Raw genomic sequence first — 24,939 nt, forward strand, 5'->3', positions numbered from 1 at the left:
ATGCAGTAAAAATGAAAATCCATTTGCTTTCCACAGGCAAGACCATTTTTTCTGACATCGGTTAGAGCAAGAAAAAAGGATCCCCAATGGGGTACTTACATTTTAGAAGACTTCAGGTCTGAAACTCGAAAAACAAATTTCAGGAGGCGGCCATCTGGCACTTGCGAACTGCTCCTGCTTCAGGCACCACACGGCAATAAAGACTGATATAACGGCATCGGCTGCATGTTTTATACCCCTGATGACCCAACGTCATGGAAGACGCGACAGCATCCAATGCAGAAATCCCAAGACTCTGGTATTCAGGCCGACTGAGGCTACCTGCAGACAGATAACCCAAATGTGATGACTGCAACAGTGAAACATCTGAGCTGTCCTTGGAGTCTGAATCCAAAATCTGGAGACCCCCCCCCCAATATCCATCCCTGCATCTTCCTGTTAGTATTCAGAATCTTAAATCTCTTAAGGAAATATCTTTTACCAGTAACTACTTTATAGGAAGAATCACTAGCCTGAATTAAACCCTGTTCCAGACCTAGTAAACTCTGCCCAACCAAAACAATTTTAGGAGTAGATAAATACTTTGGTTTCTTTTAGACAGGAAAAATGGGGCCAACTGCTTTACTAATGGCAGCAGCTGCTTCCCACAGAATGGGCACAGTATTATGTCAAACAGGGGATACCTATTTCCCTCCCCCAGGATCAACAGCACCTCGCCCTTGCCCACTGAAGGGATCCCAACAGCCACACAGGATGTGGCGAACCCCCGATCCACAGTAGCTGTAGATGGTATAGAGTAATCTGGGTGGAAAGATGAATTGTTTAAGATACAAAACAAGTAGCCACAGCAGTCACCCACCTGTGGCTGAGGTACACTGCTAGCCTGCTGTGGTGTCAAAATCTGTTTGCTTAACTTTCTTTTTGTGGCTAGAAGGAACAACCATGAAACCAGTAGACTGTTCTATGGTCAAGCCGAAAATGGTGCCGCCTTCCTGGGGAAAAAGAGCAACAATTGCTGGTAAACACTACCAGTCCACAAGTTAGACAGAAAAAAAACAAAGTAAAAAGCACTTTAAAAACACAGTCCCCAAAAAGAAAAAATTTCTTCACAGAAAAATTTTTTTTCAGTTACTTTACACTATTAAACTGACAGAACAAGTGCTCAGTTTAAAACTACATTACAGTCTCGAGGCAGTCCATTAAACTCCTAGCTTTAAAACAAACTCTCCTGGAGAGGAAAGTAAAACAAAATTAAGAAAATTTCTCTCCCAAAGGGAACCTGTCTGCCCAGCACATGAACGCACAAGCCAACTGTTCTTCAAAAGCCTCAGGAGGAGGGTATTCTTCAGCAGCTGTACAACTTTGAAGGGCTTTGCACCTTGTCTTTTAGTCAGCTCAGTGTGACAGTTTGGGTGCTAAAAAAGTGCTCTGAAGCTTTGGAAGCTGGCCTGCTATTCTATCCTTGGCAGGACAGTAATCAAAACATGAACATATTTTATTTGCATTTGTTTACGGAGGTACTGCAAAGATCTCAATGGACCATTTTTGCAAGCACATCCCAGGTCAATAGGATCACATAGTAACGAACAAAACATTTATATAGAAAAACATTCTAAACACACATACCCAGTTAGAGATGTAAAAATGTTATTTAGTTCACGAATATCACAGCAGTGATTACAATTACCAACTTTTCTTCACAAAAATTGACATCCCCCACCCAATGCGGAACTTTCCTGCCCAACCTCAGTGAAGCATTAGCTGACCAATCACACTAAAACCTCAGGGAAGAGCACACAACAGCAAGAAAATTCTGAAGGTTTGGCACCCTAAACAGACTTTACATATAGCTCCCTCTGGAGCTTGACAGCCATTTGGGCTCATGGAAGCGGTCTGGTTATCACATCCTTGGCATGACATAACCCATACCTCTTGGGATATTACAACAGTGATCTAATGATATCTGGCCAAGGGACAGTGCTGAAATATGAATGCAACTCACAGCAAGAAAGATTTGAAGATGGTGTCAATTAACCTACCCTGCATTACAGTCTCCTTCAAGTAAGTGTCAAATGCAATCCCTGGGGGAAAGAAAAGCTTTGGAAGACTGGCCAGCTGCATTACAGGATATCCTAAGACTGATGACTGCAACAGTGAACACGAGGAACACCTTACTATAACTGTTGACAGTATCAACTGATGCAGTACCAACCCCCCCCCCTTCTATCCACTTTCTGACCAATGCCCATAGGCTGGGGTGGGCGCCCTATTCTCCCCCATGCTACACTGTTCCTAATATCCCTCTTGCCTCATTTTGCTAGAGAACTGAGTCAGCATTGGATAGGTCATGCTGTGGATCATAGGTACCTGTGGCTTGGAGTCTTGGACAAGAAAAAACTAAAATGGCACTATCCAACTACTCTATACTGACATCTTAATTTAAGGGAAGTGAGTCTAGCCAGAATGGAAGAACCTTCTACTATTTGGGACAATCTTCAAATTCCTGCAGTCAGGAATCCCAGTCAGTACTGTAGCAGTAAATTAAGCATTTCCTTTTAACTAAAGAAACAAGATCAATTGGCACCTCCAAATACATCAATACATTTTCAAAGTGTACTGGTAGTGAACCTTACAACTGTGAGATGGCATGCAACTGCTCCAAATCTGATCTGCTGGTAACTCAGTCTAGTCCTTAGACCTCTCATAAGGAGCTGGAAGGTGGAGACCATTTTATCCACGCAACACTTGACACTAGCAAAGGCTCTGCAATCTCTTCCTGTTTTCTTCAGACAGGAAAGAATTATGGAGGTTGCTAAATAGAAGTCACATCTTATACAATTAATCTTTCACAAAATCTATAAATCAAATGCTGGGGAATAGGCAGCTGTGATGTAGGTGTGGGGGAGTCTTATACAGGTACTTATGTTCTTACCATAATGTTCTGTGTTACTGATCTTCATTCATTCTTTACGGATTGGTATCAGTTCCGTGCTCAGAAAAGAACTGGGCATTATAACAAGCTCGCGCCAGCCAAAAAACTCTCAAGCTAAGCTTACCCATAAGTCCCCCTCTATCACCTCAGATAGTTTTGCCTGCAAGAAAAAAGGATAGAAAGCACAGGCTTTGTCTGAGCAAATTCCCTACCATAAGCTAGGACCAAATCCACATCTCCAGGAGTCTTTTGGAGGGGGTTGATGGGAGGGATGTAATGAATGAAAAACAACACAGACTGAACGTTATGGTAAGAACATTACTTTATTTGATGGTTAATCTTCACTCATTCTTTACCGATGGGACAGAGTCCCTAGCTGCTTTATTTCTTAGAAGGCCCTATGGAAGGATATTCCTGAGCACCACTGAACCAAAGGAGGTTCTCCCCTGGAGACCAAATCCAATTTGTAATGAGTGATTAAAAGTATGAGGGGTAGCCCATGTTGCTGCTGCACAAATGTCATCCAAGGAAGCTTTTGCATGGAAGGCACCAGATGTCACAATCGACCTGGCTGAATGTGGTTTGACCTTACTTGGTAAAAGTTTGTTGGTAGATAAAACAAATGCAATCTCTCAACCATTTAGAAAGTCACTTTGGAAACGCATTTTTTCATTTTCGATACTGAGAAGGATATAATTAATTGGTCAGATTTTCGTAGAGATTTAGTCTTGTCCAAGTAGACTCGCAATTGTCTATGCATATCAAGTAAATGCAGGGAGTATTCTCCTTTGTTAGAAAAAACTGGAAAAAAAGACTGGCAGATCAATGGTTTGATTAATGGTCAAATCTGAAATAACTTTGGGTAAGAAGGTGGGATTGTCCGGAGTGATACTCTGTGGAAAACCATGTAAGGACGTTTTCTGCACAAGGCCTGTAACTCATATATTCGTCTTGCTGAAGTAATAGCTACCAGAATAAAACTTTCTAGGATAAAAATTTTATACCACAAGTGGCAGCAGGTTCGAAAGGGGGAAGAGTCAGACTGCGGGGCTATTGTTAAAATTCCAAGGTTCAATTAGAACTGGTTAGTCTTTCAGCCTAAAGCACTCAGACCCACACCTTTCAGCCAGGCACTTGTTCTAAACCTACTTGCGGCACCAGATAAACCCCCAGCACTCAACTCCCTACTTATTCAGGCAAGGCCAAGAGACAGCTCACGGTATACTACAGCCTACCTGATGAACCTGGACATCTTGAGGCAATGCTACAACTGCCTCTTGTACACAGACAACCCTCTCCTCTTATCACCAAACACTTGAGAGATGCACTTCTATAGCCAAGCTAGAGGCAAACCTCTCTCCAACCAAGACTGGAACAGACAATCAGGAGGAGAAGGTAACAACTCGCAACACCCTGCTCCCTACACAGAGACCAACTAAACCAACACCTCCAAAACCCACATACAACACTAAGACATATATGGAAGCTCCGATTAAAAATTTAAATCTGCTTAGGCAACAGAGACCTCCAAAGCAGACAAAAGCAACCTCCTCCCAACACCACACCCCAAACACAGACAAAATTGTGCACCACACAACCACAGCCCATAAGGCAAAACATACCCAACGCACTAGTGATAGGTGACTATAGTCAGGCACAGACGTCCCACTCACCAGGCTAGACAGAGGTTACTGTTAGCTGCTTGTCAGGTGCCAGAATCGGCCACAACGCATGCTCTCAGGTCACTATAAGGCAAGTACAAATATGACTGTCATAGTCCATGTCAGTGTAAATGACCCGAGACGTACCTCCCTGGACTACATGGAGACATGGAAGCGCTCTCAGATCTTGTAGCCCAGGCAGGTATGACCTTAGCCCAGAGTAGCACCCTGCCATTACCAAAAATACCACAGTACAAGGATAAGATCAACTTCAACAAATGGCTAAGCTTCTGGTGTCATTCAAAGGGGATCCAGTATCTGTCTGCCTAGGATGACATGCTTGACAGGCCACGATGCTTCACCAGAGATGGCCTACATCTGTCACCCCCTGGGATTCAGAATACTGGCAAAGGCTCTTGTCACCACTATAGTGCCTTTTTTAGGCAAGGCTCAAAAAATAAACCCACCACCAGAAGAACTACAGGAAACAAAACTGAGGGCAATGTCACAACGCTAGGAGTCTAAACCTCAAAATGCATTCTAGGCACTCATCAAAATGGAGAACATAGATATCTGTGCAGTAACTGAGACCTGGTTCAAGGCTCCCAACAGCACCCCAGCACTACCACGCTATAATTCATACCACACGTTTCGGCCACAAAACCCGGACCGAAAAACGAAGGGTGGAAGTGTGTCCATATTCATCAAGGACATCCACACCTCCAGGCTAGTTGCAAAATACAATGCCTGCGAAATCATCCAAGTGCAACTATAACCCAGGGCAACCATGCATTCCAAATTGTAGCTAGTTACAGATCCATGACAATCCAGGACACTCACTCCTCATTCCTAGGGACATTTGGAAAAAATGAAGGTCCAACCAAATACCATAATAATGGAAGATTTCAACTACCCCAAACTGGGAAAATTACTCTTGTACCAACCCCCTTGCTCAACGATTCCTGGAGTTCATAAACCCTAACGCCCTGGAACAACTTGTCAATGCCCCCACCAGGGGCAACAATATTCAGGATCTGATCATTACCAACATGGGTGACCAGTGCTCAATGCCAGAAATAAACTCCTTGCTTGTCAGATCAGACCACAAACTAATCACCCTAGATATCCACATCCCGACCCCACCCCCACAAAAGGAAACAATCGTAAAAAAATTTTCAAAAGCAATCTTCACGTTTCTCAAGATTGAGATTAACTTTACGATGCCCCTGCAGATGGATAACACAGTCAATAGCCACTACTGCTGAATCACACAAATTCACTCTAACATGAGTGCATGGATCGTGCTGTCCCCAATAAAACCAAGACGCTATCCTCAAAAAAAAAAAAAAAAAAAAGGAAGCCGATCTGGTGGTCCCCTGCCATTAAACTTTACAACAGAAGGAAGAAACTGTTGCTCAAGAGTAAAAAACCCATGCATGGAGGAACTCACTGACTAGCCTCAGTAAGAAACTAAGGTCTCTCAAAATCCTCCAAAGCTAACGTTGAAAGAAAAATTGCCACGGATTCTAAAGACAGCCACAAGGCATTCTTTAGATAAGTCAAGAATCTCCATGGTAACACAGAGATCTGCAACGAGCTACAACAGAATGGCACAAAATATACAGAGCCAACTAATATTGCCAACATATTGGCAGATAGGTTCAGTGAAAACTACTCCCCCCTCACCCCCAAAAGGCCTATAACTATACCAGACAGTTGTAGAGCCCTGGCAATCACAAACACATAGGTAAAAACGGCACTCTAAAGCCAAAAACACAGCATCCATGGGACCGGACAACATCCCATGCTACGTCTTACATGAACTCCAAAATGAACTAGGCCCCCCACCTAAAATACACATTCAACCACAGCCTATGTGCCCACAAGAATGGCGCACAACAATGGTTATCCCACTCCACAAAGGAGGAACCACCACAGATTCCGGGAACTACAGACCTATTAGCCTGACAAGCCTGGTCTGCAAGGCCATGGAACGTATCATGGAACTCAAAGATATAGGTAACCTCCAAACTCTGGACGCTACCCAATTCGAATTTGTGAAAGGTACAGCATGTCTCCTAAACCTGGTTGACTTATTTGAAACAGTTACTAAGGTCATAGATGAGGGCAAGATGGTCCACACAGCCTACCTGGACCTCGCTAAAGCCTTTGACACTACTCCTCATTCAGGAACCATTGACAAACTCACCAACCATAACATAAACACTTACGTCATGAGATGGGTGGCCAACTGGCTCATAGACAGAACTTACACGGTAAGAGTTGCTGATCAAACCAGTGACAAGTGGATTACCCCAGGGTTCAGTCTTGGGACCCCCTCCTGTTCGGTATACACTTCTCTGAAGTGCAAGCGAATACCAAGGGTCTACGGCTAACCAAGTTCGCAGATGACTGCAAACTGGGTGCCATTACAGATTCCCCTGCAGACACAGACATCCTACAAAAGGGCCTCACAGACAGACACATGGTGTCAAAATCATGGCCTCAACCTAAATTCCAAAAAATGCATCACCCCCCTTTGGCAAAAACAAGGTACCCATGAATTACCAAATAGGGGAAGTTCACTTAACACAAAAAGTGTGATAAGAGACCTTGGGACCCAAGTGGATAGTAACCTCTCCATCGATAACCACATTGCCACAGTGATCAGAAAGTCTTTCTACGTGGCCCACTTAATCAAAAAAAAGGGTTCGCATCTAGAAATAAGGAAGTCATCGTTCCCCTTTACTCATCACTTATCAGACCCTCATTGAATACAATGCCCCATTTGGGATGTACCTCAAGACACCTACAACTTGAGAGGCCCTAAAAGTACCTCACCAACAGGATCGCTGGCCTCAAACAATTGCCCTATGCCGACCGACTCAAATAGGACATGCTGGAGGGATAGATTTGTGTCTGAGACTTCCCATGCTCTGGAACAAAATTCCCATCCATGTCAAGCACACCCCGTCATTAGCACTATTCAAGAGAAACCTTGATAAGTAGATGGGTGATAGAAGTTCACCAGTGGGATTATGTCTGGGGCACTGCTCGACAGAGGGGCAGGAATTTAACAATCCATGGGTGGCTAAAGCCAATACTCTGTTGGCTAGCCTTGCTTTGGCTTTCGGGCCGCTAGCCTAGTACCTACCTATGATTCGCTCTTTGAAGTATGGCCTAATGTGGGTGACACCTTTCAAAAAGGTTTTACAAAGATGGTGGGAAATCAAGGATGAGTCCTGGACACCATTGTGTAAGTTAGAGATAGCAGCGAGGTAAACTCTAATAGTTGTAGCTGCAGCTCCTGAATGCAGGAGAGTCTATAAATAATCCAGTACCAAATCAAGCAGGGCTGAAAATAGATCTATTCCCTTAGAGATCAAATTACGAATCTTTTCCACTTGCTGAAGTAAAGTTTCCTGGTGGATGGTTTATGAGAAAGCCAGAAGAATGTTACGCATAGGGGAGGATAGGTTATTTTGCCTGGCAATTACTGGAAGTGAAGAACTAAATGGTCAGCTTGAGACTCTGGATGCATCAAACCTTGCGGGTGTGACAGCAATTCTTGAGTTAGATCCAGAATCCATGGTTGGTGTACTAGGTGAGGCCAAAGGAAGGGAAACCAAACTTTTTGGGGCCAATAGGGTGCAATGAGGATTACTTTGCTTCTCAAAGAGCTTACTTTAAAAATTGCGGGATCAGAAGGGGAAGGAAAGCAAAGCAGTCCCATGGGCCAATCCCGAACCAGAGTGTCCCTCAGGGACTCCTCCTGCGGGGGAATTAGGGCAAAGTAGCTGCTGCATTTGTTGTTTTCAGGGGAAGTGAAGAGATCGCAGCAAGGCTGGCCCCAGTGACTGAAGATTTTCAGTGCATCTGCTAGGTTTGTCTGCAATCATGTTGGAATCCCCAGGAATGTGCGTTGCTATCAAAGGGCTTGGAAGATAACGCCCATTGCCAAATTCCCATGGCTTCCCGACACAATGGGTAGGACATGGTTCTCCCTTGTTTGCTGATGCATCAGACTACGGACATGTTGTCTGACTGGATAGCAATTGTCCCTGACAGGACAGATTGGAATGCTTGCAACGCTAGAAGCGCTGCCCTCAGTTCTAGAACACTAATATGCAGATTGGCCTCCATGAGGAACCAAGTGCCTTGGACTGTCTTCCCCTGGAAGTGCCCCTCCCCATCAGGGAAGCGCCTGTGGTCACTATGGCCTTGGGCAGGGTGGGGGAGAAAGGATAGCTCCATAGGTCTTTCTCTGGCTTCATTTAATACTGAAACACCTGGAATCCTTAGTCTCAAGTGAGCTGTTACCACTGCCATGCATTTGGTGAACACTCTGGGGCCCATAGAGAGCAAACGGCAGTGTTCAGAATTGATAGGGATTGGCTCCCAGCTGGAAGCAGAGGAACCTTCTGGAGAGTTTGTCCATTTTTATGTGATAATACGCATCTTGAAGATCTATCAAGCACATCCAATAGGCTTTCTCCAGAAACGGAAGGACAGACTGAACCATGCCCATCTGGAATTCTGTCTGACAAATTTGTTTAGGAAACTGAGGTCCAAGATTGGCCTCCAGTCCAGTCTTTTTTGGAACCAAGAACCTTGAGTAAAACCGCGATTCTCTCTGGTCTGATGGGAATGTCTGGATGACTCTCTAAGCAAATTTCTTGTGCTTCTACGTCCCTCTGACTGGGTGGAACGTTAGGGATTCGCCTTTGTGGCTTCGGGTAAAGGTCGAAGGGGATGTGATAACCTCTGATAATAGTCTGCACCCAAGAATCTGTTATGAATTGCCAGGCAAGGTGGTGCAGAGAAAACTGCCCCCCGACTGCTTCCAGAGGGAAGCAATCTGGTTGCTCTTCAGGAACGCTGATAAAGCTTGTCCAGGAAGAGAGTCCCTGAATCCCTGATTATGCAGACCCCCCTATGCCTCTATGGGGGAGTTTTGCAGATGTTTCCCCCTTATGCCCCAGGGGGTAAACTTGCCATGTCACAGAAAGGATCCTGGGACTTCTTGTACCACATCTTTTCACTTCTCTGATTCTTAGAGTAAGATCGTTGGGAGGGTGGAAAAACGTACGCCCACAGCAGACAGGGCTTTGCCATTCTTTTCATACCTGGCCAATGTCTCACTTTTGGGCCAGAGAGGAAGCTTCCACTGGAGCATTGAGGAAGGAAGACATAAAAGGCGCATCCAGGTGTGACCTTTGCATGACCATGCCTGCACCAGCTGCACTAGCTGCCCCTTCGGTAGTATGAGATATCAACTGCATGGATGAGTTAGAGATTTCTGGGTTACAAGCTGTGAGGCAACTTTGTTGCGTACCCGAGAGACTGCTCCTAAGGTTCCAGACAATTCCAAAATTAGGTCTCTCTGGAGCCTGGTAGTGTGCCAAGCACTTCAGGGACCGGATGGCAAAGGTCGATGAAGAAAACACACGCTTCTCTAAACTGTCAATTGCCCAAGACTCCCTGTTCGGGGGATGGAAAGTATGGCTCTCTGCAGCAAGCTCTTAGTGGCCGCTACCACCACTGCGTCTACTGCTAGACCTTTGGACCAATGTGGACTTGCCTCTGGTGGAGAAAGAATTTTGTCTGGTCTCCAGGCGATAGGTTCAACAGTGAGCACACCAACAAAGCTGAGAAAAAGCCAGAAAACGTCGTAAAAAAGGACGAGCGCTTTCGGTTTATATGGATCTGATGAAGTGGTAACCCCGCGAAAGCGCTCATCCTTTTGTAATAAAGTGTTTTAGGATGTTTTTTTGGCTTTTTCTCAGCTTTGTTGGTGTGCTCACATCTTGTTTTTAAGCCTTGATTTATGTTTGTGAGCCACCTTTGGCAGGAGTGTGCACTGTATTTTGATAGGTTCAACAATGTCAGGATTCCTCCACTAACGCTGCGCCAGGTCATCTGCAGGCAGGGTCAAGAAGTACAGGGTTGAGCACGGAAAGCCTGTAAGAATACAGACTCTTCAGAGGAAGGGTTGGTGGGCTTCCAGTCACCCCGCTGCTTTAAAATTTCCAGTGCGTCTCCAAATGAGACATCCTCAAGGGGCGACTAAGGGGACCCTTCCCCTTCATCATGGTCTATCTTAAGTAAGGGATTCCTCAGGGGAATCCACATGCTTCCTCCTAAATTATCTCTTACGTGGTGGTACCTCCTCAGTGGGGGCATCTGAGGAGGACTGGGTACCTTGTGGAAGGATATCTTGAGGTTCCCATGATCGATGTCCTAGAGTACTGGACTGTCAGCTGCAATTCAGAGGATAAGTAAATACGAGTCTCCAGTGCCGAAGGGACCAGCTGTGAGCCTGCAGAGGCAAGTGCCCTCTCCACCTGGAAAGCGAGCCCGCCTGAAGAGGAGTGGGAGCCCAGAACAGAGAAAGACATCCTCTGGACCGGGGTCACAGCTCTGACGAGCCTACCCCAGGGAAGGAGCCACAGGAGGACTTGGTGCTGCCAAGACCACCGAACAGTAATAGAAGGCGCAGAAGAAAAAAACAGGTGCTATACTAGGGGTCACAGTGCCAACAGCCCAGTCACGATCCAGAAGATGGCTCAGCTCTGAGTGAGCCGAAGTCCATAGGGAAGGCTCCAGAGCCATGGTAAGGTCTACCAATGGAACTGAAAAAGCAGTTGCTGAGATACGAGTCAGTATTTAGGGCTGCGATACCTCCAAGGAGGTCAACTAAGGAATACAAGTCAGAGTCTGTGGAGAAAATTCCTCAGCTCTGGGTGTGAGGGAGGATTTGGAAGGAGTTGGGAATCCTCTGGCTGCCAATAGCTGCTCCACGAGTCTCACTAAGTTGGATTCCGAAAGGCTTCTGGAGGAGCGGGTTGACATCCCTGGAGAATCATGGCATTTTAAAAAAGGGCTGTACTGCTGTCCTTAAAAGGGATCTATCGACTGGGAATATCAGGTCTGAGGCAACACCACCTATCAGCACCGTAGTCAAATGATCAGCAGGATGTAGGGGGGGGGGGCAGTGACCGTAGTTGGAAAAACTTATTTTTGGTGCAGAAAAGGGTGTCTGTACTGTTGCCATGAGAGATGAAGTTCTGGATGGTTCAGTAGTCACAAGAGGTACTGTGGAGGAAAGCTTGCGGCATTGCTGCAGAGGACAGTACCATAGTAGAAGGTAGAAGCATTGGTGCTGAGGGCGGTAACATAGTTGCTGGTTGAGGTCTTATTGATGACGGCACTATAGAAGGGGTTGGAGGCACTGATGCCAAGATTTCCAGTGTCAATTTAGATATTTTTGTCTTTGGTTCAAAAGATTTAACTGATTTTGGAGATGAAGGAACAGAATGGCGGCTTCTGCTCATTTTTAGGAGGGGTTGAGCCCTCAGTCTCAGAAATAGCCTCCGAGAAAGGAGTTTTAAGAAGGCCTTTAAGAATTAGTTTTTTTCTTTCCATAAAGGTACGGGTGCTAAAGTCCTTACATATGTCGCAAGGATGTTCAAGTTTCAAATCCGAAGGTGTCCGAATTTGGCATTTTTCTACCGCACTTATTGCGCTATTTGAAGCCTGTCAATTCTTTATCAGCCATCAAATATACAGTAAGCACCTGTTTGTAAGTATACACAAAAACAAATTACACACTACCACAGAGAGGGGGGAGGTTTGTTCACCAACAAAGGTAAAACAAGAAATACCCAACAGGAAAAGGAAGAGAGAAAGGAAAGTGAAGAGGGGAATACCAACAATGGTACAGGGAATTACCACAGAGGTAAGGGAGGCCTGTACCAACAATGGTACGAAGAATACCGCAAACTTGGTAAAGAAAGTAAAAAAGAGACTTCAAAGAGTAAGCAAACTCTAAATGACTAGCAAGGAAGATATTTTACAAGTAACCAATAAAAGGAATTTTTAGAAACAAAATTTTTTAAATGACTTGGCTTGAGAGCTGGCATGACGCGTCTTGATTATACACGGCAAATGAGATCAGAGATGATAGAGGGACACTGGCTAAGCTTAGCTAGAGTGTTTTTTGGCTGGCACGAGCTTGTTATAATGGCAGACTTGGTTCAAAGGAAGGAACAGACACCCATCAGTAAAGAATGGATGAAGATTAACATAAGATCAACCTTTAACAGCAAAGCTGCAGGAGTTTGGCAGTCTCTAATTCACCAATGTCTTCTGCTACAATGAAAATTCCCCGAATGTGAGGGAACTTTTGAGGCTTGCACAAAAGTAGCAATTTTTACAGGGGAATTTTAAAAGTTGCTTAGACAATGGAAAGTCCTCTCTTGCATGGCTCATCAGTGGTTTAGAAATGTTAGCAGAAAGTTTGTGAAATTAAGAGGATTCAGGCTTGGAATTCACTAGCTTCCTATTTGTCAACACATCATCCAGAAGCCTTGGCCACTTTTCTGGGAATATGGAAGCATTCTTTTCTGACCATTTAAGTCATTTAAATGAAAAAAATGTTAAACACTAAATTTGAATCTACAAAGCTTAAAACTGACAAGTGTGATAATCAGGACCCTAATCAAAGTAAACACTGCAAGTGAAGGACTACATGGAATGTGTACCACAAAAAAAATAGAAGATTCTTAAGGGGATGACATTTCCTAAAAATAACATCTTTTGAGATACTAGAAAAAAATAACCGAATCCAGTAAAGACTCACCTAATGAATTTCAGATTCACCTGTAAGAATGCAGATCAACCAATGTTTTTACAACAAAAAAGGCTTCATAGTGCAAAACCACTGCCAAACTTCAGAGGGAAAGGAGAGTTTTGGAAGAAAACAAATTGACAAAGATCTTGGGTTGTGAAATAATCAAATGCTACTGCCACAGTAAGATGACCCTCCCTGAAGATTCATTTTTACTAACCTCCATATGATTCAGCAACTTTTCAGACAACAAAAAAGCTAAAAAGCACCACTAGTGTAACCTTTATTGTACGTATAGAAAAAAGTTGAAATCTCCTGAAGTTCTTAAATTAAGTTCAGTTACAGTAGAAAATACAGGAGGTAGAATGCAACACCTATGAAAAACATAACACGAAATGTGCCATTCCAGATCTCCTGTGGCCATTCCTTTAAAATGTGACATGATGTGCAGTCACTGTAGAAAAACAGAAGCGAACTGTTCCATTTTGAAAAGCCCTTAATTTTATTACAGTAGAAAATACAGGAGGAGGTAGAATGTAATTTCATTGACATGGAAGGTTCATTCTACGACTCCTGGAATGTACTCAGACGGTGTGCAGCTCCCTTACGTATACACTCTGATGTTTTGAAGATATAAAAATGATCAACTCAACTTTCCTCATCTGCTTCAGCCTCTTCCTCTTCATCAGATTCAGATTCTGTTAAAAAAACATCCAGTTTAAAAAGTCAATTAGAAGCACACATGAAAAATTGCAAAGCTTAAATTAAGCAAACTGAAGGAACAAAGCAGATCAAGGAATTCAAGAATTTTGCAGATATACTTTCACAAACATGCAAAGTTGCTGGGCACACAGAAAATTTCACAGGGTGTAAATGACTACAGAATGCCAGTTACTGGAAGGAAATGGACAACAGATACAGTCCTGAAATCCCAACTGCTGTATCAAAAGAAAAGGCTGTATTTCTGAGCTTCCTGCAAATTGTAATGTTGAGCACTTCAATAGAAATGCATCAGAAATGACTCAACTTCAGAAGATGGGTTACCAAAGCACAACGTTATCATGGAAATTTATGATTTTGCATATTCCCCCGAAAGAACTCCCTAGATCAAAGTATTATATATATTAATATTTTTTATTAATGAAGCTTTATATAGCCACAAATTGGTTAGACCCATCTAAAACATCATGGGAAAACTTTAGAGTTTTGGCAACAAGGCATATATTAGCTCAAACTACTTTTAAATCCGCATAAGAAAAATATTAATCCAAAAATTTGGGAACAGATTTAATATTATACTAGCATAATACTTTTAATTTGAAGGTATTAACAATTTATATGTTTGGAGAGAATTTTGTAATCAAACTATTACTTGAAATAGTATTAATTACTCTGTTTTTCTTCTATTATTAATGTTTCACATGGAAGCATTCTTGTAAATATTGTATATTTGTTTGGTGTGATGGTTAGTGATTAGTATTTTTTTTTTAAATTTTTGATCTTGTTTTTAATGATGTATGAAAATAATATAATAAAGATTTATTATGGAAAAAAAAGAAATGCATCAGAAATGCTATAAAGATGTGCTTACCTGGGAACCATTAATTTACAAGCTGCCAATTCCAATTACGGAAAACTTAGACACTAAAACATAAAAGTATATACTAGACAAAATTCAGGCTATGGCTCAAGTGCAGACCACAATGTTTTTTTGGTTATGGATCTCATCTTCAAAATAGGACTTCTAAATGTGCAAAAAGTCTACAAATGCAATCCAACTTGCCTATGCACACTCAGAAAACAAGCCATTAAATTCCGGAAATGAATCCGTGAATCACTGGGTGAAGATAGCAAGGAATCTCCAAAGGAGGGGAAAAAAAAAGACAAATCCCAGTGCTCGACTATTTCAAGACCACCCTTAAAGAGAATCTATGGACAATTACAAAAAATACAAGGCGTCACTGATACTCCCATGGACAAGTGAATAAAACAAAATTTTGCAAATGTCTTATTCTAAGATGTGTGAAAGTATGAACAGATATCTTGGTTGCAGCAATGCAGGTACCTTCTACTGTTATGGCATATGAGAAAACAGACAAAATGTTCCTTAGTGAAACAAGGACTTCACTCCTAAAAAAAACTACCTACATGTGGCAACTTTTGAACAGACGCAGAGTACCAACCTGCTGCCAGTGACTGCTTTGGGAACAGGTTTGTACAGTAGGGTCCACTGGCTGGGGGCAAGACGATGTGAGCGCACCTGCAATAACTAGACTATGGGAAAGGTTTAGAATTTTGGCAGTATATGCAACTTCTTATGGAAGCCTCAAGTACAGCTGGAACAAAGAAGGTGGTATAACATGTCCGGAGAAAGGCATTTCATTTGTTGAGCAGATGTTCGGGTACAGGATCCTTTTCAGCAACTACTCAGGTAGCAAGAGAGACCACTGAAAGCAATTTAATAAAATTAAATACATGATGTAGTTAACAGAAATACATTTTACTACGTGCGTCTAAGAGGATTACTGCCTAGGTGTTGCAAATCTAATGCCTTACAGTTTTGCTGTCATCGAAATACCACTCGGTAGCCTTAATAAAAGGAGGAGCTGCTAGGCTTTGTCTTACGAAGTGTCAGGATGCCCAGAGTGAAAAGTCATGCCTAACAGAGCTAGCAAGGAACAAGTGAAGTATCAAGGATGGATGGGTAGTGGATGGTTGCAACAATCATGAAGGGGGGGGGGGGGGAAGAGGGGAAGCAAGAAATTAGACCCACAAGACTACTTACATAAATTATAACAAACACATGACATTCTCTACCACTCCCTTCCACAGGAGTGCCCTGCTTTAGTTCAGGTAAAATGAAAGTTATTTGCAGACAAAGTCCAATAACCACAACAAGAATCTAGGGCATTATACAAGAATAGTACAGTTTTGTACCTACCATAAATGTAGATGTTCGAAGATCCACATTGCTGCAGTCCTTACACTTGGGTAGTCCGCTGTCCTCGGTCGGCCCGAATATCAAAGTATAAGGCTGACGTCGGTCAAGGCGCATTTGACTGACATCAGGACGTCAGGGTACAAATGCACATGACCGACGTCATATCCTCAGTCTTTTCTTGCCCCAGATGTCAGAAGACCCTAAAAAGAAAGGTCAAAACCAAAAGACAGCAAACAACCAACCATCCTAGCACTAAAAATATGTACAATATATACAATATACACCATATTGACAACCCAACCCACACAACCGCCTCTAACTACAGAGGGAAGGAGGGAGTATTGGACTGCAGCAATGTGGATCTTCGAACATCTACATTTATGGTAGGTACAAAACTGTACTATGTTCTTCATCTCACATTGCTGCAGTCCTTACACTTGGGTAGAATCCCAAAGCAGAGGTAAGGGAGGATGGCCAAACTATAAGGAAGCAGGAGCTGCCAAAATGCCCTGCAAAACAGCAGTGGCAAAACCAGTCCTAGATTTAAAATAAAGTGGTAGGTGATAATGCCTAGAGAAAGTATGCACTGAACTCCAAGTAGCTGCCTCCAAAATATCCTTAGTTGCCACCCCCCTCAAAAAAGCTGTCGAAGTGGCAGTAGCCCTAGTGGAATGAGGCCTAATCCCAGCTGGAATCTCCTTGCCATGATGGGAACAGAAAGCAATGCAAAACCCAATCCACTTAGAAATTGTTTTTTTGACACAGGCTTGCCCTGAGAACTCAAAGCAAAAGAAACAAATAACTGCTGAGACCGCCTGAACCCTTTAGTTCTGTCCAAATAATATCGCAACTGCCTGTGTACATCTAAAGTGTGCAAAATCTGTTCCCCTTTATTTTGGGGATTTGCATAAAAAGTAGGCAAATGAATAGTTTGGTTTAAAGCCACACTAGAAACCACTTTAGGCATAAAGGAAGGATTAGTACGTAAAGATACCCTATCCTTATAGAAAATTAAGAAAGGCTCAACCGCCATAAGGGCCTGCAACTCAGAAACCCTTCTTGCAGAGGTAATGGCCAACAAAAAAGCAGTCTTCCATGATAAATATTTCAACTCTGTAGTAGCTGCAGGCTCAAAAGGTTGTAGAGTGAGTTTCTCCAACACAAAATTGAGATCCCAAGCAGGAGTAGGAGCTCTACGTGGGGGTCTTATATTCTTTGCCCCTCTAAGAAATTGCTTGAACAAAGGTTGAGAAAACAATGGTGGGTCACAATCATAGTGAGCGAAATTGCTGCAGCATGAACCTTAATAGAAGAGAAGGACAAACCTTTGTCCAGTAACTCAGTAAGATATTGAAGAGCCACACTTAAATTAGGCTCAAACATCCAAATCCTTTGCTGCACTCCAAAATAAAAATTTCTTCCATTTATCTGCGTACACTTTCCTTGTACTAGGCCTTCTAGCTTCCAAAATAACATTCAAAACTTGCTGTGGAAGTTGAGACCCACTATGGTTCAAAACAGAACATGCCAGGCTGTTAGGTGAAGAGAGTGAAGCTTGACATTGAGCAAATGACTGTCCTCCTGAGACAACAGGTGTGGAATCGAAGGCAAAGGCCATGGAGGCTCCCGTACCAGGCTTCTCAGTAATGGGTACCAATGCTGTCGAGGCCAATCTGGAGCTATCAAAATCATCCTTGGCTTGTCCTGTCTGGCCTTTAGTAGTACCTTTGGGAGGAGAGGCAGAGGTGGAAAGGCATACACATGAAGATTGCTCCAATTGAAAGAAAGAGCATCCACTTTCCAAGCTGTGGGATGAAACCTTTTGTGCAAAACTTTGGCAGCTGGTGGTTTAGTGGAGAAGCGAACAGATCTATGTCTGGAGTTCCCCATGACACTGTCAATTTCTGAAATACATGAGGATCCAATTTCCACTCGTGGGGATCCATAATTGTCTGCTCAACACATCTGCTAAGGAGTTCTGTGCTCCGGCAGAAACCTTGCCTGAAGATTTAGCTGTAAACAGAGCAGTCTCCCACAAAATCATTGCTTGCCTGCATAGAGGATAAGAATGTGTTCCCCTTGCTTGTTGATGTACCACATGACAGTTGTGTTGTCTGTTAGAATCAACACCTGCCCTGGAAGAAGTAAATCCTTGAAAGCTATTAATGCAAACTGGACTGCTAACATCTCCTTCAAGTTGATATGTAGATGTTGTAGTCTGGCAGGCCACTTGTCTTGTATCCACTTTCCATTCAGATGAGCTCCCCAAGCTTTGTCTGAGGCATCTGTCGTTAGAATCTGACTCGCCTCTGGCCGGGTCACAGAGAGTCCCTTGTTTAGGTGACATTCCTGAGCCCACCACAATAATTCCTTTTGAATGCAAGGTATTATTTGAATGACAGTGTCCAGATCCTGGCAGTGCTGTGTCCATACATTTTTGAGATACCATTGTAACTTCATCATATGCAGTTTGGCATTGGGAAGCACCAGAATACAAGATGCCATGAACCCCAAGGCTTGAAGGACTGTCCTTGCAGTCAGCCTGGACTGATGAGACAATTGATGAAAGTAAAGGGAAAGATTCTTTTGTTTGTCCGGGGTCAAAAAGGCCATCTGGGATGCTGTATTCAGTCTTACACCCAGAAAGCACATGTCCTGAGAGGGTACTAGACTGGACTTTATTTCGTTCACAGAATACCCCAGGCATCTTAGCACTGCTATCACATATTCCAAATGATGAAGAAGCTCGTCCCTTCCTTGAGCCAGAATCAGGCAATCGTCCAAATAAGGATAGATCTGTATTCCTTTTAGCCTGAGGAAAGCTATCACTGGAGCCAGAACTTTCGTGAACACTCTGGGCAGTAGATAAGCCAAAGGGCAATGCAGAGAACTGATAATGAGAAGTCCCAGCTCGAAAACGCAGATACTTCCTGCAACTCAGTCTGATAGGAACATGAAGGTAAGCCTCCTTGAGATTCAAAGTTACCATCCAATGATCTTTGCCCAGCAGAGGTAAAAGCTGTTGTAACGTCAACATTTTGAACTTAGGAATGTCCAGATAAGTGTTGAGGGTAGATAAATCCAAAATTGGTCTCCACGTGTTCCCTTTCTTTGGTACTAGGAACAGGCGAGAATAAAATCCTAGGCCCACTTCTGGCATAGGGACCGGCTGTATGGCCCCTATTTGAAGTAACAGAGAAATTTGTGAGCCTCTATTCTTTGTTGAGGAGGAACGTCTGGCATGCCTTTGAAAGGAGGCAAGGTATGGAAATAAAACCTGTAACCATGGTGTATGATATCCAATACCCATCTGTCTTGGGTAATCAAACTCCAATTTTCCTTGAAAAGTGCCAACCTTCCTCCCAAAGGTGCTGCCAGACGAGAAGGCTCTGGCAGCTGAAAAGGTAGGTCATTGGGTCTGTTTACGAAAGGACTGACCCCTGCCCTCACCTGAAGACTGTGCAGGTGAACTCCCTGTTCTAGGCCTGAAAGAGCCCTGAGCTCTGCCCCTACCACGTCTAGACCTACCCCTAGACTGGGAATCATAAGAAGGATACGTCCACCCCTTGGTAGGCCAATTTCTACTAAACTCCGGAGGCTGAACCTGCAAAAAATCTTTAACAGTCTGCATAGACTTAGCCTTGTCTTCCATTTTCTTTAAGACTGCCTCAACAGGAGAACCAAACACATCAGATTGTAAAGGAGCATCTAAAATCCTTGTCTTAACATGGTCAGATAAATTCTGATCCCTCAGCCAGGCGTGCCTGCAAAGAACTGACCCAGTGGCAGCCACCCTAGACGAGGCCTGTACAGCATCAAAACCACATTGCAAAGAATGCTTACCCACCTGTTCAGAAACATGTACTAAATCTTGTAACTCTTTACACTCAATACCTTCCGCCAGAGCATCTACCTTAGACTTCAATTGTGAAAGGAGATAGTTTTGGTATTTCAACATGTGAAACTGGCAATTCAAAGCCCTCATAGCTAGGGTGGAAGAAGTATAAACTTTCTTTCCCCATCTATCCAAAGCCCTGGCCTCTATCTGGAGGAACCGGATTTTTGACAACAGAAGCCTTAACACCTTTAGGCCCCTGACTAACAGTTTCTGGGTCTGCCCTAGGACTCTTAAAAGATACTTATGAGCTTCAGGCACCCTGTAATACCTATCCGGTTTAACAGGAGCAGGAGGCAAAGAATCAGGATTAAGAGAAGCCTCTGCAAAAACATCTTCCACCACATCCAGAACAGGAGGAATAGCCAAAGGCCTATGCTGGGGTAAAACAAAAATTCCTAAGCCTTTTCCTGGAATCAGAGAAGTCCTGACCTTCCCACTTAAAATGCTCCCTCATGGAATGAAGAGTCTCTGAAAAGAAAAATCCTCAGGAGGAGAAGCAGAAGGAGTAGAATCATCCACATCAGAATCAGAATAAGGAGAATACTCCTGCAAGTCTTCAGCCGAAGACTCTGAAACATCCGAAGCCTGCTCAAAACTCCTAGCTCAGGTTCCACCCTTGGTCTCTTATCAGGAGGGGGCAAAGAACCTCTAATCAAAGTAATCAAATCTTCTGCCATTTTAAGCATATGCTTCTTGGGCACAGTTCCTGAAGAACTAGGGGTGACACCAACTGAAGCTAAACCTGGCCTGCCTCTGGGAGAAGCCTTGGAAACAGAAGGAGAGGGCCTAACCACCCTAGGAAGGGGGGGAGTACAGAAACCTGAGAAGCCCCTTGGCCTGACCTGCCTCCTGACAGGCCACATCCTGCAATAACAAAGTCTCTCCCTGGGACTCCAAAGAAACCTCCGGCGGAACCACCGGCTCCACCGACACCTCTAAAGAACCGGCGTCCGGAACGGACGGTTCTTCTAGCCTAGGCTTAGCAGCTTTGTCCTTGCGCTTCTTCGAAGAAGCGGGCCGGAGCATCCGACGGCATTTTATAATTACACCGCTTCCCGAAGACTAACCTGGCACAATCTAACCTTCTCTTTATAGTGCGCTTATTGAATCTAGCACAAGAGCGGCACCCAACAACGTCGTGCTCAGGCCCTAAACAAGGAATACACAAAGTATGATAATCTCTATGCGGTATCTGTTTCCCACAAGAAATACAGTTATTCACTTTTTCTGACATCCGGTAAAGCACTGAGGCAAGAAAAAACTAAAATATTCCCCAACGGGGTACTTAGCCAACTTTGACTCTGTCTGAAACTCCGAATTCGAAAAATTTCAGAACGCCAACCGGCACTTGCAACGCTGCTTCTGCATCGGACCATGCGGCAAAAAAGACTGAGGATATGACGTCGGTCATGCGCATTTGTACCCTGACGTCCTGATGTCAGTCAAATGCGCCTTGACCGACGTCAGCCTTATACTTTGATATTCGGGCCGACCGAGGACAGCGGACTACCCAAGTGTAAGGATTGCAGCAATGTGAGATGAAGAACATCACCTGACTCAGCATTTCAGAAAGGGACCCAACAGTTTTTGAAGTAGCTTAGCTTTAAGGGAAGTTGCTCTTCAGCAATATGCCTTAAGCTCAGAACAGCAACAAAATGTATTCTGTCATCAGTCTGTGTTCCAGGAATCAAGAAACAGAAACACTAAACAAAACTGACCAAATTTCACTCCTTCTCGAACAGCCACAGACAGGGGAGAATCATGCAAACAAAATTTTAATACATTAAAAATACACTAAAAAATAAAATGTGCAAATGCACAGCACTTGCATATTTCTTTGTGTGTATTTTTAATTAAAGATATTGTTTGAGTGATACTCCCTTGTCTGTGGCTGTTCCCTAAAAAGTGAAATTTGCTGGAAGTTATTGTTTGAGTGATACTCCCTTGTCTGTGGCTGTTCCCTAAAAAGTGAAATTTGCTGGAAGTTTCTGTCAGTCTGCATATAAAATTCAATTCACACTCTCTTCAGTGATTACAATACAGAGGTATAGGCCAGTGTGAATAAACAAGCACCTTAGTTCCAAATTCTGATGCAAAAGGTAAGCCCAAACTTGCAAGTTTACAACTAGCTGACACATCAGTTAGGGAAACAAAGGCAAAAAAGACTGCACTTTTCAGGCTGGAAAGTACAGGTGTGCAAAATTGCCACCCACCCTAACACATGATCAAAGATTATTCTTATTCCAGTAGCATTCCTAATATAGCAGTCAGAGCACTTCTGAACAGACATCTAGAGTAACTGGACATTCCAATACACAACTATTCTCCTCCCCATGGTGGAAAAGTACAGTGTACTATAAATGTAGATGTTAGAGTGTATTCACTATTGCAGTCATCACCTGTGGGGGTTATCCCTGCTGTGGTAGCACTCGGCTGGCCCGAATACCAGAGTCAACGTTTCTGTGCGCCGGCTGCTGTTGCTTGTAGTCTGACATCAAGTCATCAGTACTATAAAGCAAAGTAGCAGACGTCATTACATCAGGTTTTCTTGCCCTAACCAGTCAGAAGCACAAGTGAAAAGAGAGCACTGGTCCTGGTGGCTAAGAGCCACCTTGGGAAGCATGTGTCCCCCTAGGGGAAGATGTGAAATGGGGGATGGAGGGAGGGAAACCAAGACTGCAACAGTGAATACACTAACATCTACATTTATGGTAAGTGTACATAACTGTACTATATTCTTTGTGTTTCACAGCTGCAGTCATTACCTGTGGAAGCATTCCCAAAGCTGAGGTAAAGGGTGGAAGGATAGGTAGAGTCCTAGGTATGGGTCAGAAGGCCCTGCAGAATTGCAGTGGCAAACTCTGCCCTAGACTTAGAAAAGAAAGGTAGATGGGAATGCTTTGTAAAGGTATGGACAGAGGTCCAGGTGGCTGCTTCCAATATGTCCCTGGTAGGTACTCCTTTGAGTAAGACAGTGGAAGTGGAGGTTGCCTTAGTGGAGTGGGTATGGATCAACTTAGGGATGGTTTTCCCATGTAGTCTGTAGCAAAAATGGATACAGTGTGAAATCCATTTGGAAATGGTTTGTTTGGAGATGGGCTTCCCCTCTGCCCCTGGGGCAAAGCTTACAAGAAGCTGGTCAGTTTTTCTGAATGGCATAGTGCAGTCCAGATAGTATCGGAGTTGTCTGTGCACATCTACTGAGTGAAGAATTCTTTCCCCTTGTTTTGAGGGGTGGGAAGGTGTATGGCCTGGTTAAGGGTCACATCAGATACCACCTTGGGCATAAAAGGAGAGATTAGTCCTCAGGGAGACTGCATGGAAAATTATGAAGGGTTCGACAGCCATGAGAGCTTGAAGTTCTGATACCCTTCTGGCTGAGTTGATAGTAGGAAGGCAGTCTTCCAGGAGAGGTATTTCAATTCTGTTGAAGCGGCAGGTTCGAAAGGAGGTAAGGTTAGTTTCTCTAACAAAATTCAGGTGCCAGGGTAGAGTAGGAGGGTCTTCTGGGAGGCCTGATATTAGAAGCCCCTCTGAGGAATTGCTTAATCAAAGGATGAAAGAAGAGGGGTGGGTCTGAATCATAATGGGCAGAGATGGCCGAGGCATGGATTTTAATAGAGGAGAATGACAGGCTACTATTGAGCAGCTCTGCTAAGTAATTCAGGATGAGAGGGGGCCCTTTTGATAGTTTCTAGGAGGAGAATCTTTTCCATTTTCCTCCATAAGATTTGTGCTGGGCTTTCTGGCCTCTGATGTCCAGGACCTGCTTGCGTAACAGCGACTTCTTGTTAGTTTTTAGTGTACGAGTCATGCTGAAAGTTTGGGAGCCTGTAGTTCTGGGTGCAGTACGTCCCCCCCCCTCTCCTGAGTCAAGAGGTCTGACCTTAGGGGAAGCAGATTCGGGGGCTGTAAGGTCAGACTGCGTAGTAAGGGATACAAATGCTGTCTGGGCCAATCTGGAGCAATGAGGATGGCCTGTGATCAGTCATTCTGATCAGAACCTTGGGAAAATAAGGGGCAGAGGAGGGTACGTGTACAGAAAGAGGGAGCTCTAGGGGAAGGTCAAGCATCCACCTTCCATGCTAGAAAGGGATCCTCCCTGGTATAAAACCCGTGCAGCTGGTGGTTGAGGTACGAGGCAAAGAGGGCCACCTCTGGGGTCCCCCACTCCTGGGTGATTTGCAGAAAGATTTCTCTGGAACTGCCATTCATGGGGGTCCAGTAAGTTTCTGCTTAGGTGGTCTGCCAGTGTGTTGTTGATTCCTGGTAAGTATTGGGTAATTAGGTGTAGCCCCATGGAGGTGGCTGTAAGCCACAGACTCATGGATAACCTGTACAGGGGATAACATTGGGTGTCCCCCTGCTTGTTGATGTACCACATTACTGTGGTGTTGTCTGTTTTTATAAGGAAGACCCCCGGCCTGAGATGGGGTTGGAAGGACGTCACAGCGTTTTGCACTGACATCTTTTCTTTCTGGTTGATGTGCAAGTGAAGTTGCTGGGCATTCCAGAAGTCTTGGGTATACCTGGCTGCTAGGTGAGCACCCTAAGCTATGTCTGAGGCGTCGGTGGTGACTGGCTGGAAGGGCAGAGGATGAAGGGAAGACCCTTGTTCATGGCACAGGCCTCTGCCCACCAGAAAAACTCGTCCCTTATGCAAGGGATCAGTGGGAGATTGGTCTCTACGGACAGAGTGCTGGCACCAAGTATCACTGAAGCTCTCATGTGAAGCCTGGCAAGATGGATGAAAAGGATGCAAGATGACATCTATCCCAGGGCTTGCAGGAAAGTACAGTTTTGTACCTACCATAAATGTACATGTTCGAAGATCCACATTGCTGCAGTCCTTACTTATGGGGGCAGTCCGCTGTCCTC

The 24,939-nt window shown here is 44.0% G+C and overlaps 1 protein-coding gene across 2 annotated transcripts in view; it reads right to left on the bottom strand.

The window, feature by feature from the left end:
- Nucleotides 1-13,488: 13,488 nt before the first annotated feature.
- Nucleotides 13,489-24,939, bottom strand: part of BZW1 (basic leucine zipper and W2 domains 1) — a 948,791-nt gene continuing 937,340 nt past the window's right edge. For both annotated transcript variants that reach the window (XM_044075876.1, XM_044075877.1), the window contains one exon: nucleotides 13,489-13,920. In XM_044075876.1, the coding sequence (XP_043931811.1) occupies nucleotides 13,871-13,920 (50 nt within the window). In that variant the 3' untranslated portion in view covers nucleotides 13,489-13,870. The remainder of the gene's footprint in view (nucleotides 13,921-24,939) is intronic.

Source organism: Protopterus annectens, chromosome 6.part1 (genome assembly GCF_019279795.1).
Source record: "Protopterus annectens isolate FY-2018-M chromosome 6.part1, PAN1.0, whole genome shotgun sequence".
Lineage (NCBI taxonomy): Eukaryota > Metazoa > Chordata > Ceratodontiformes > Protopteridae > Protopterus > Protopterus annectens.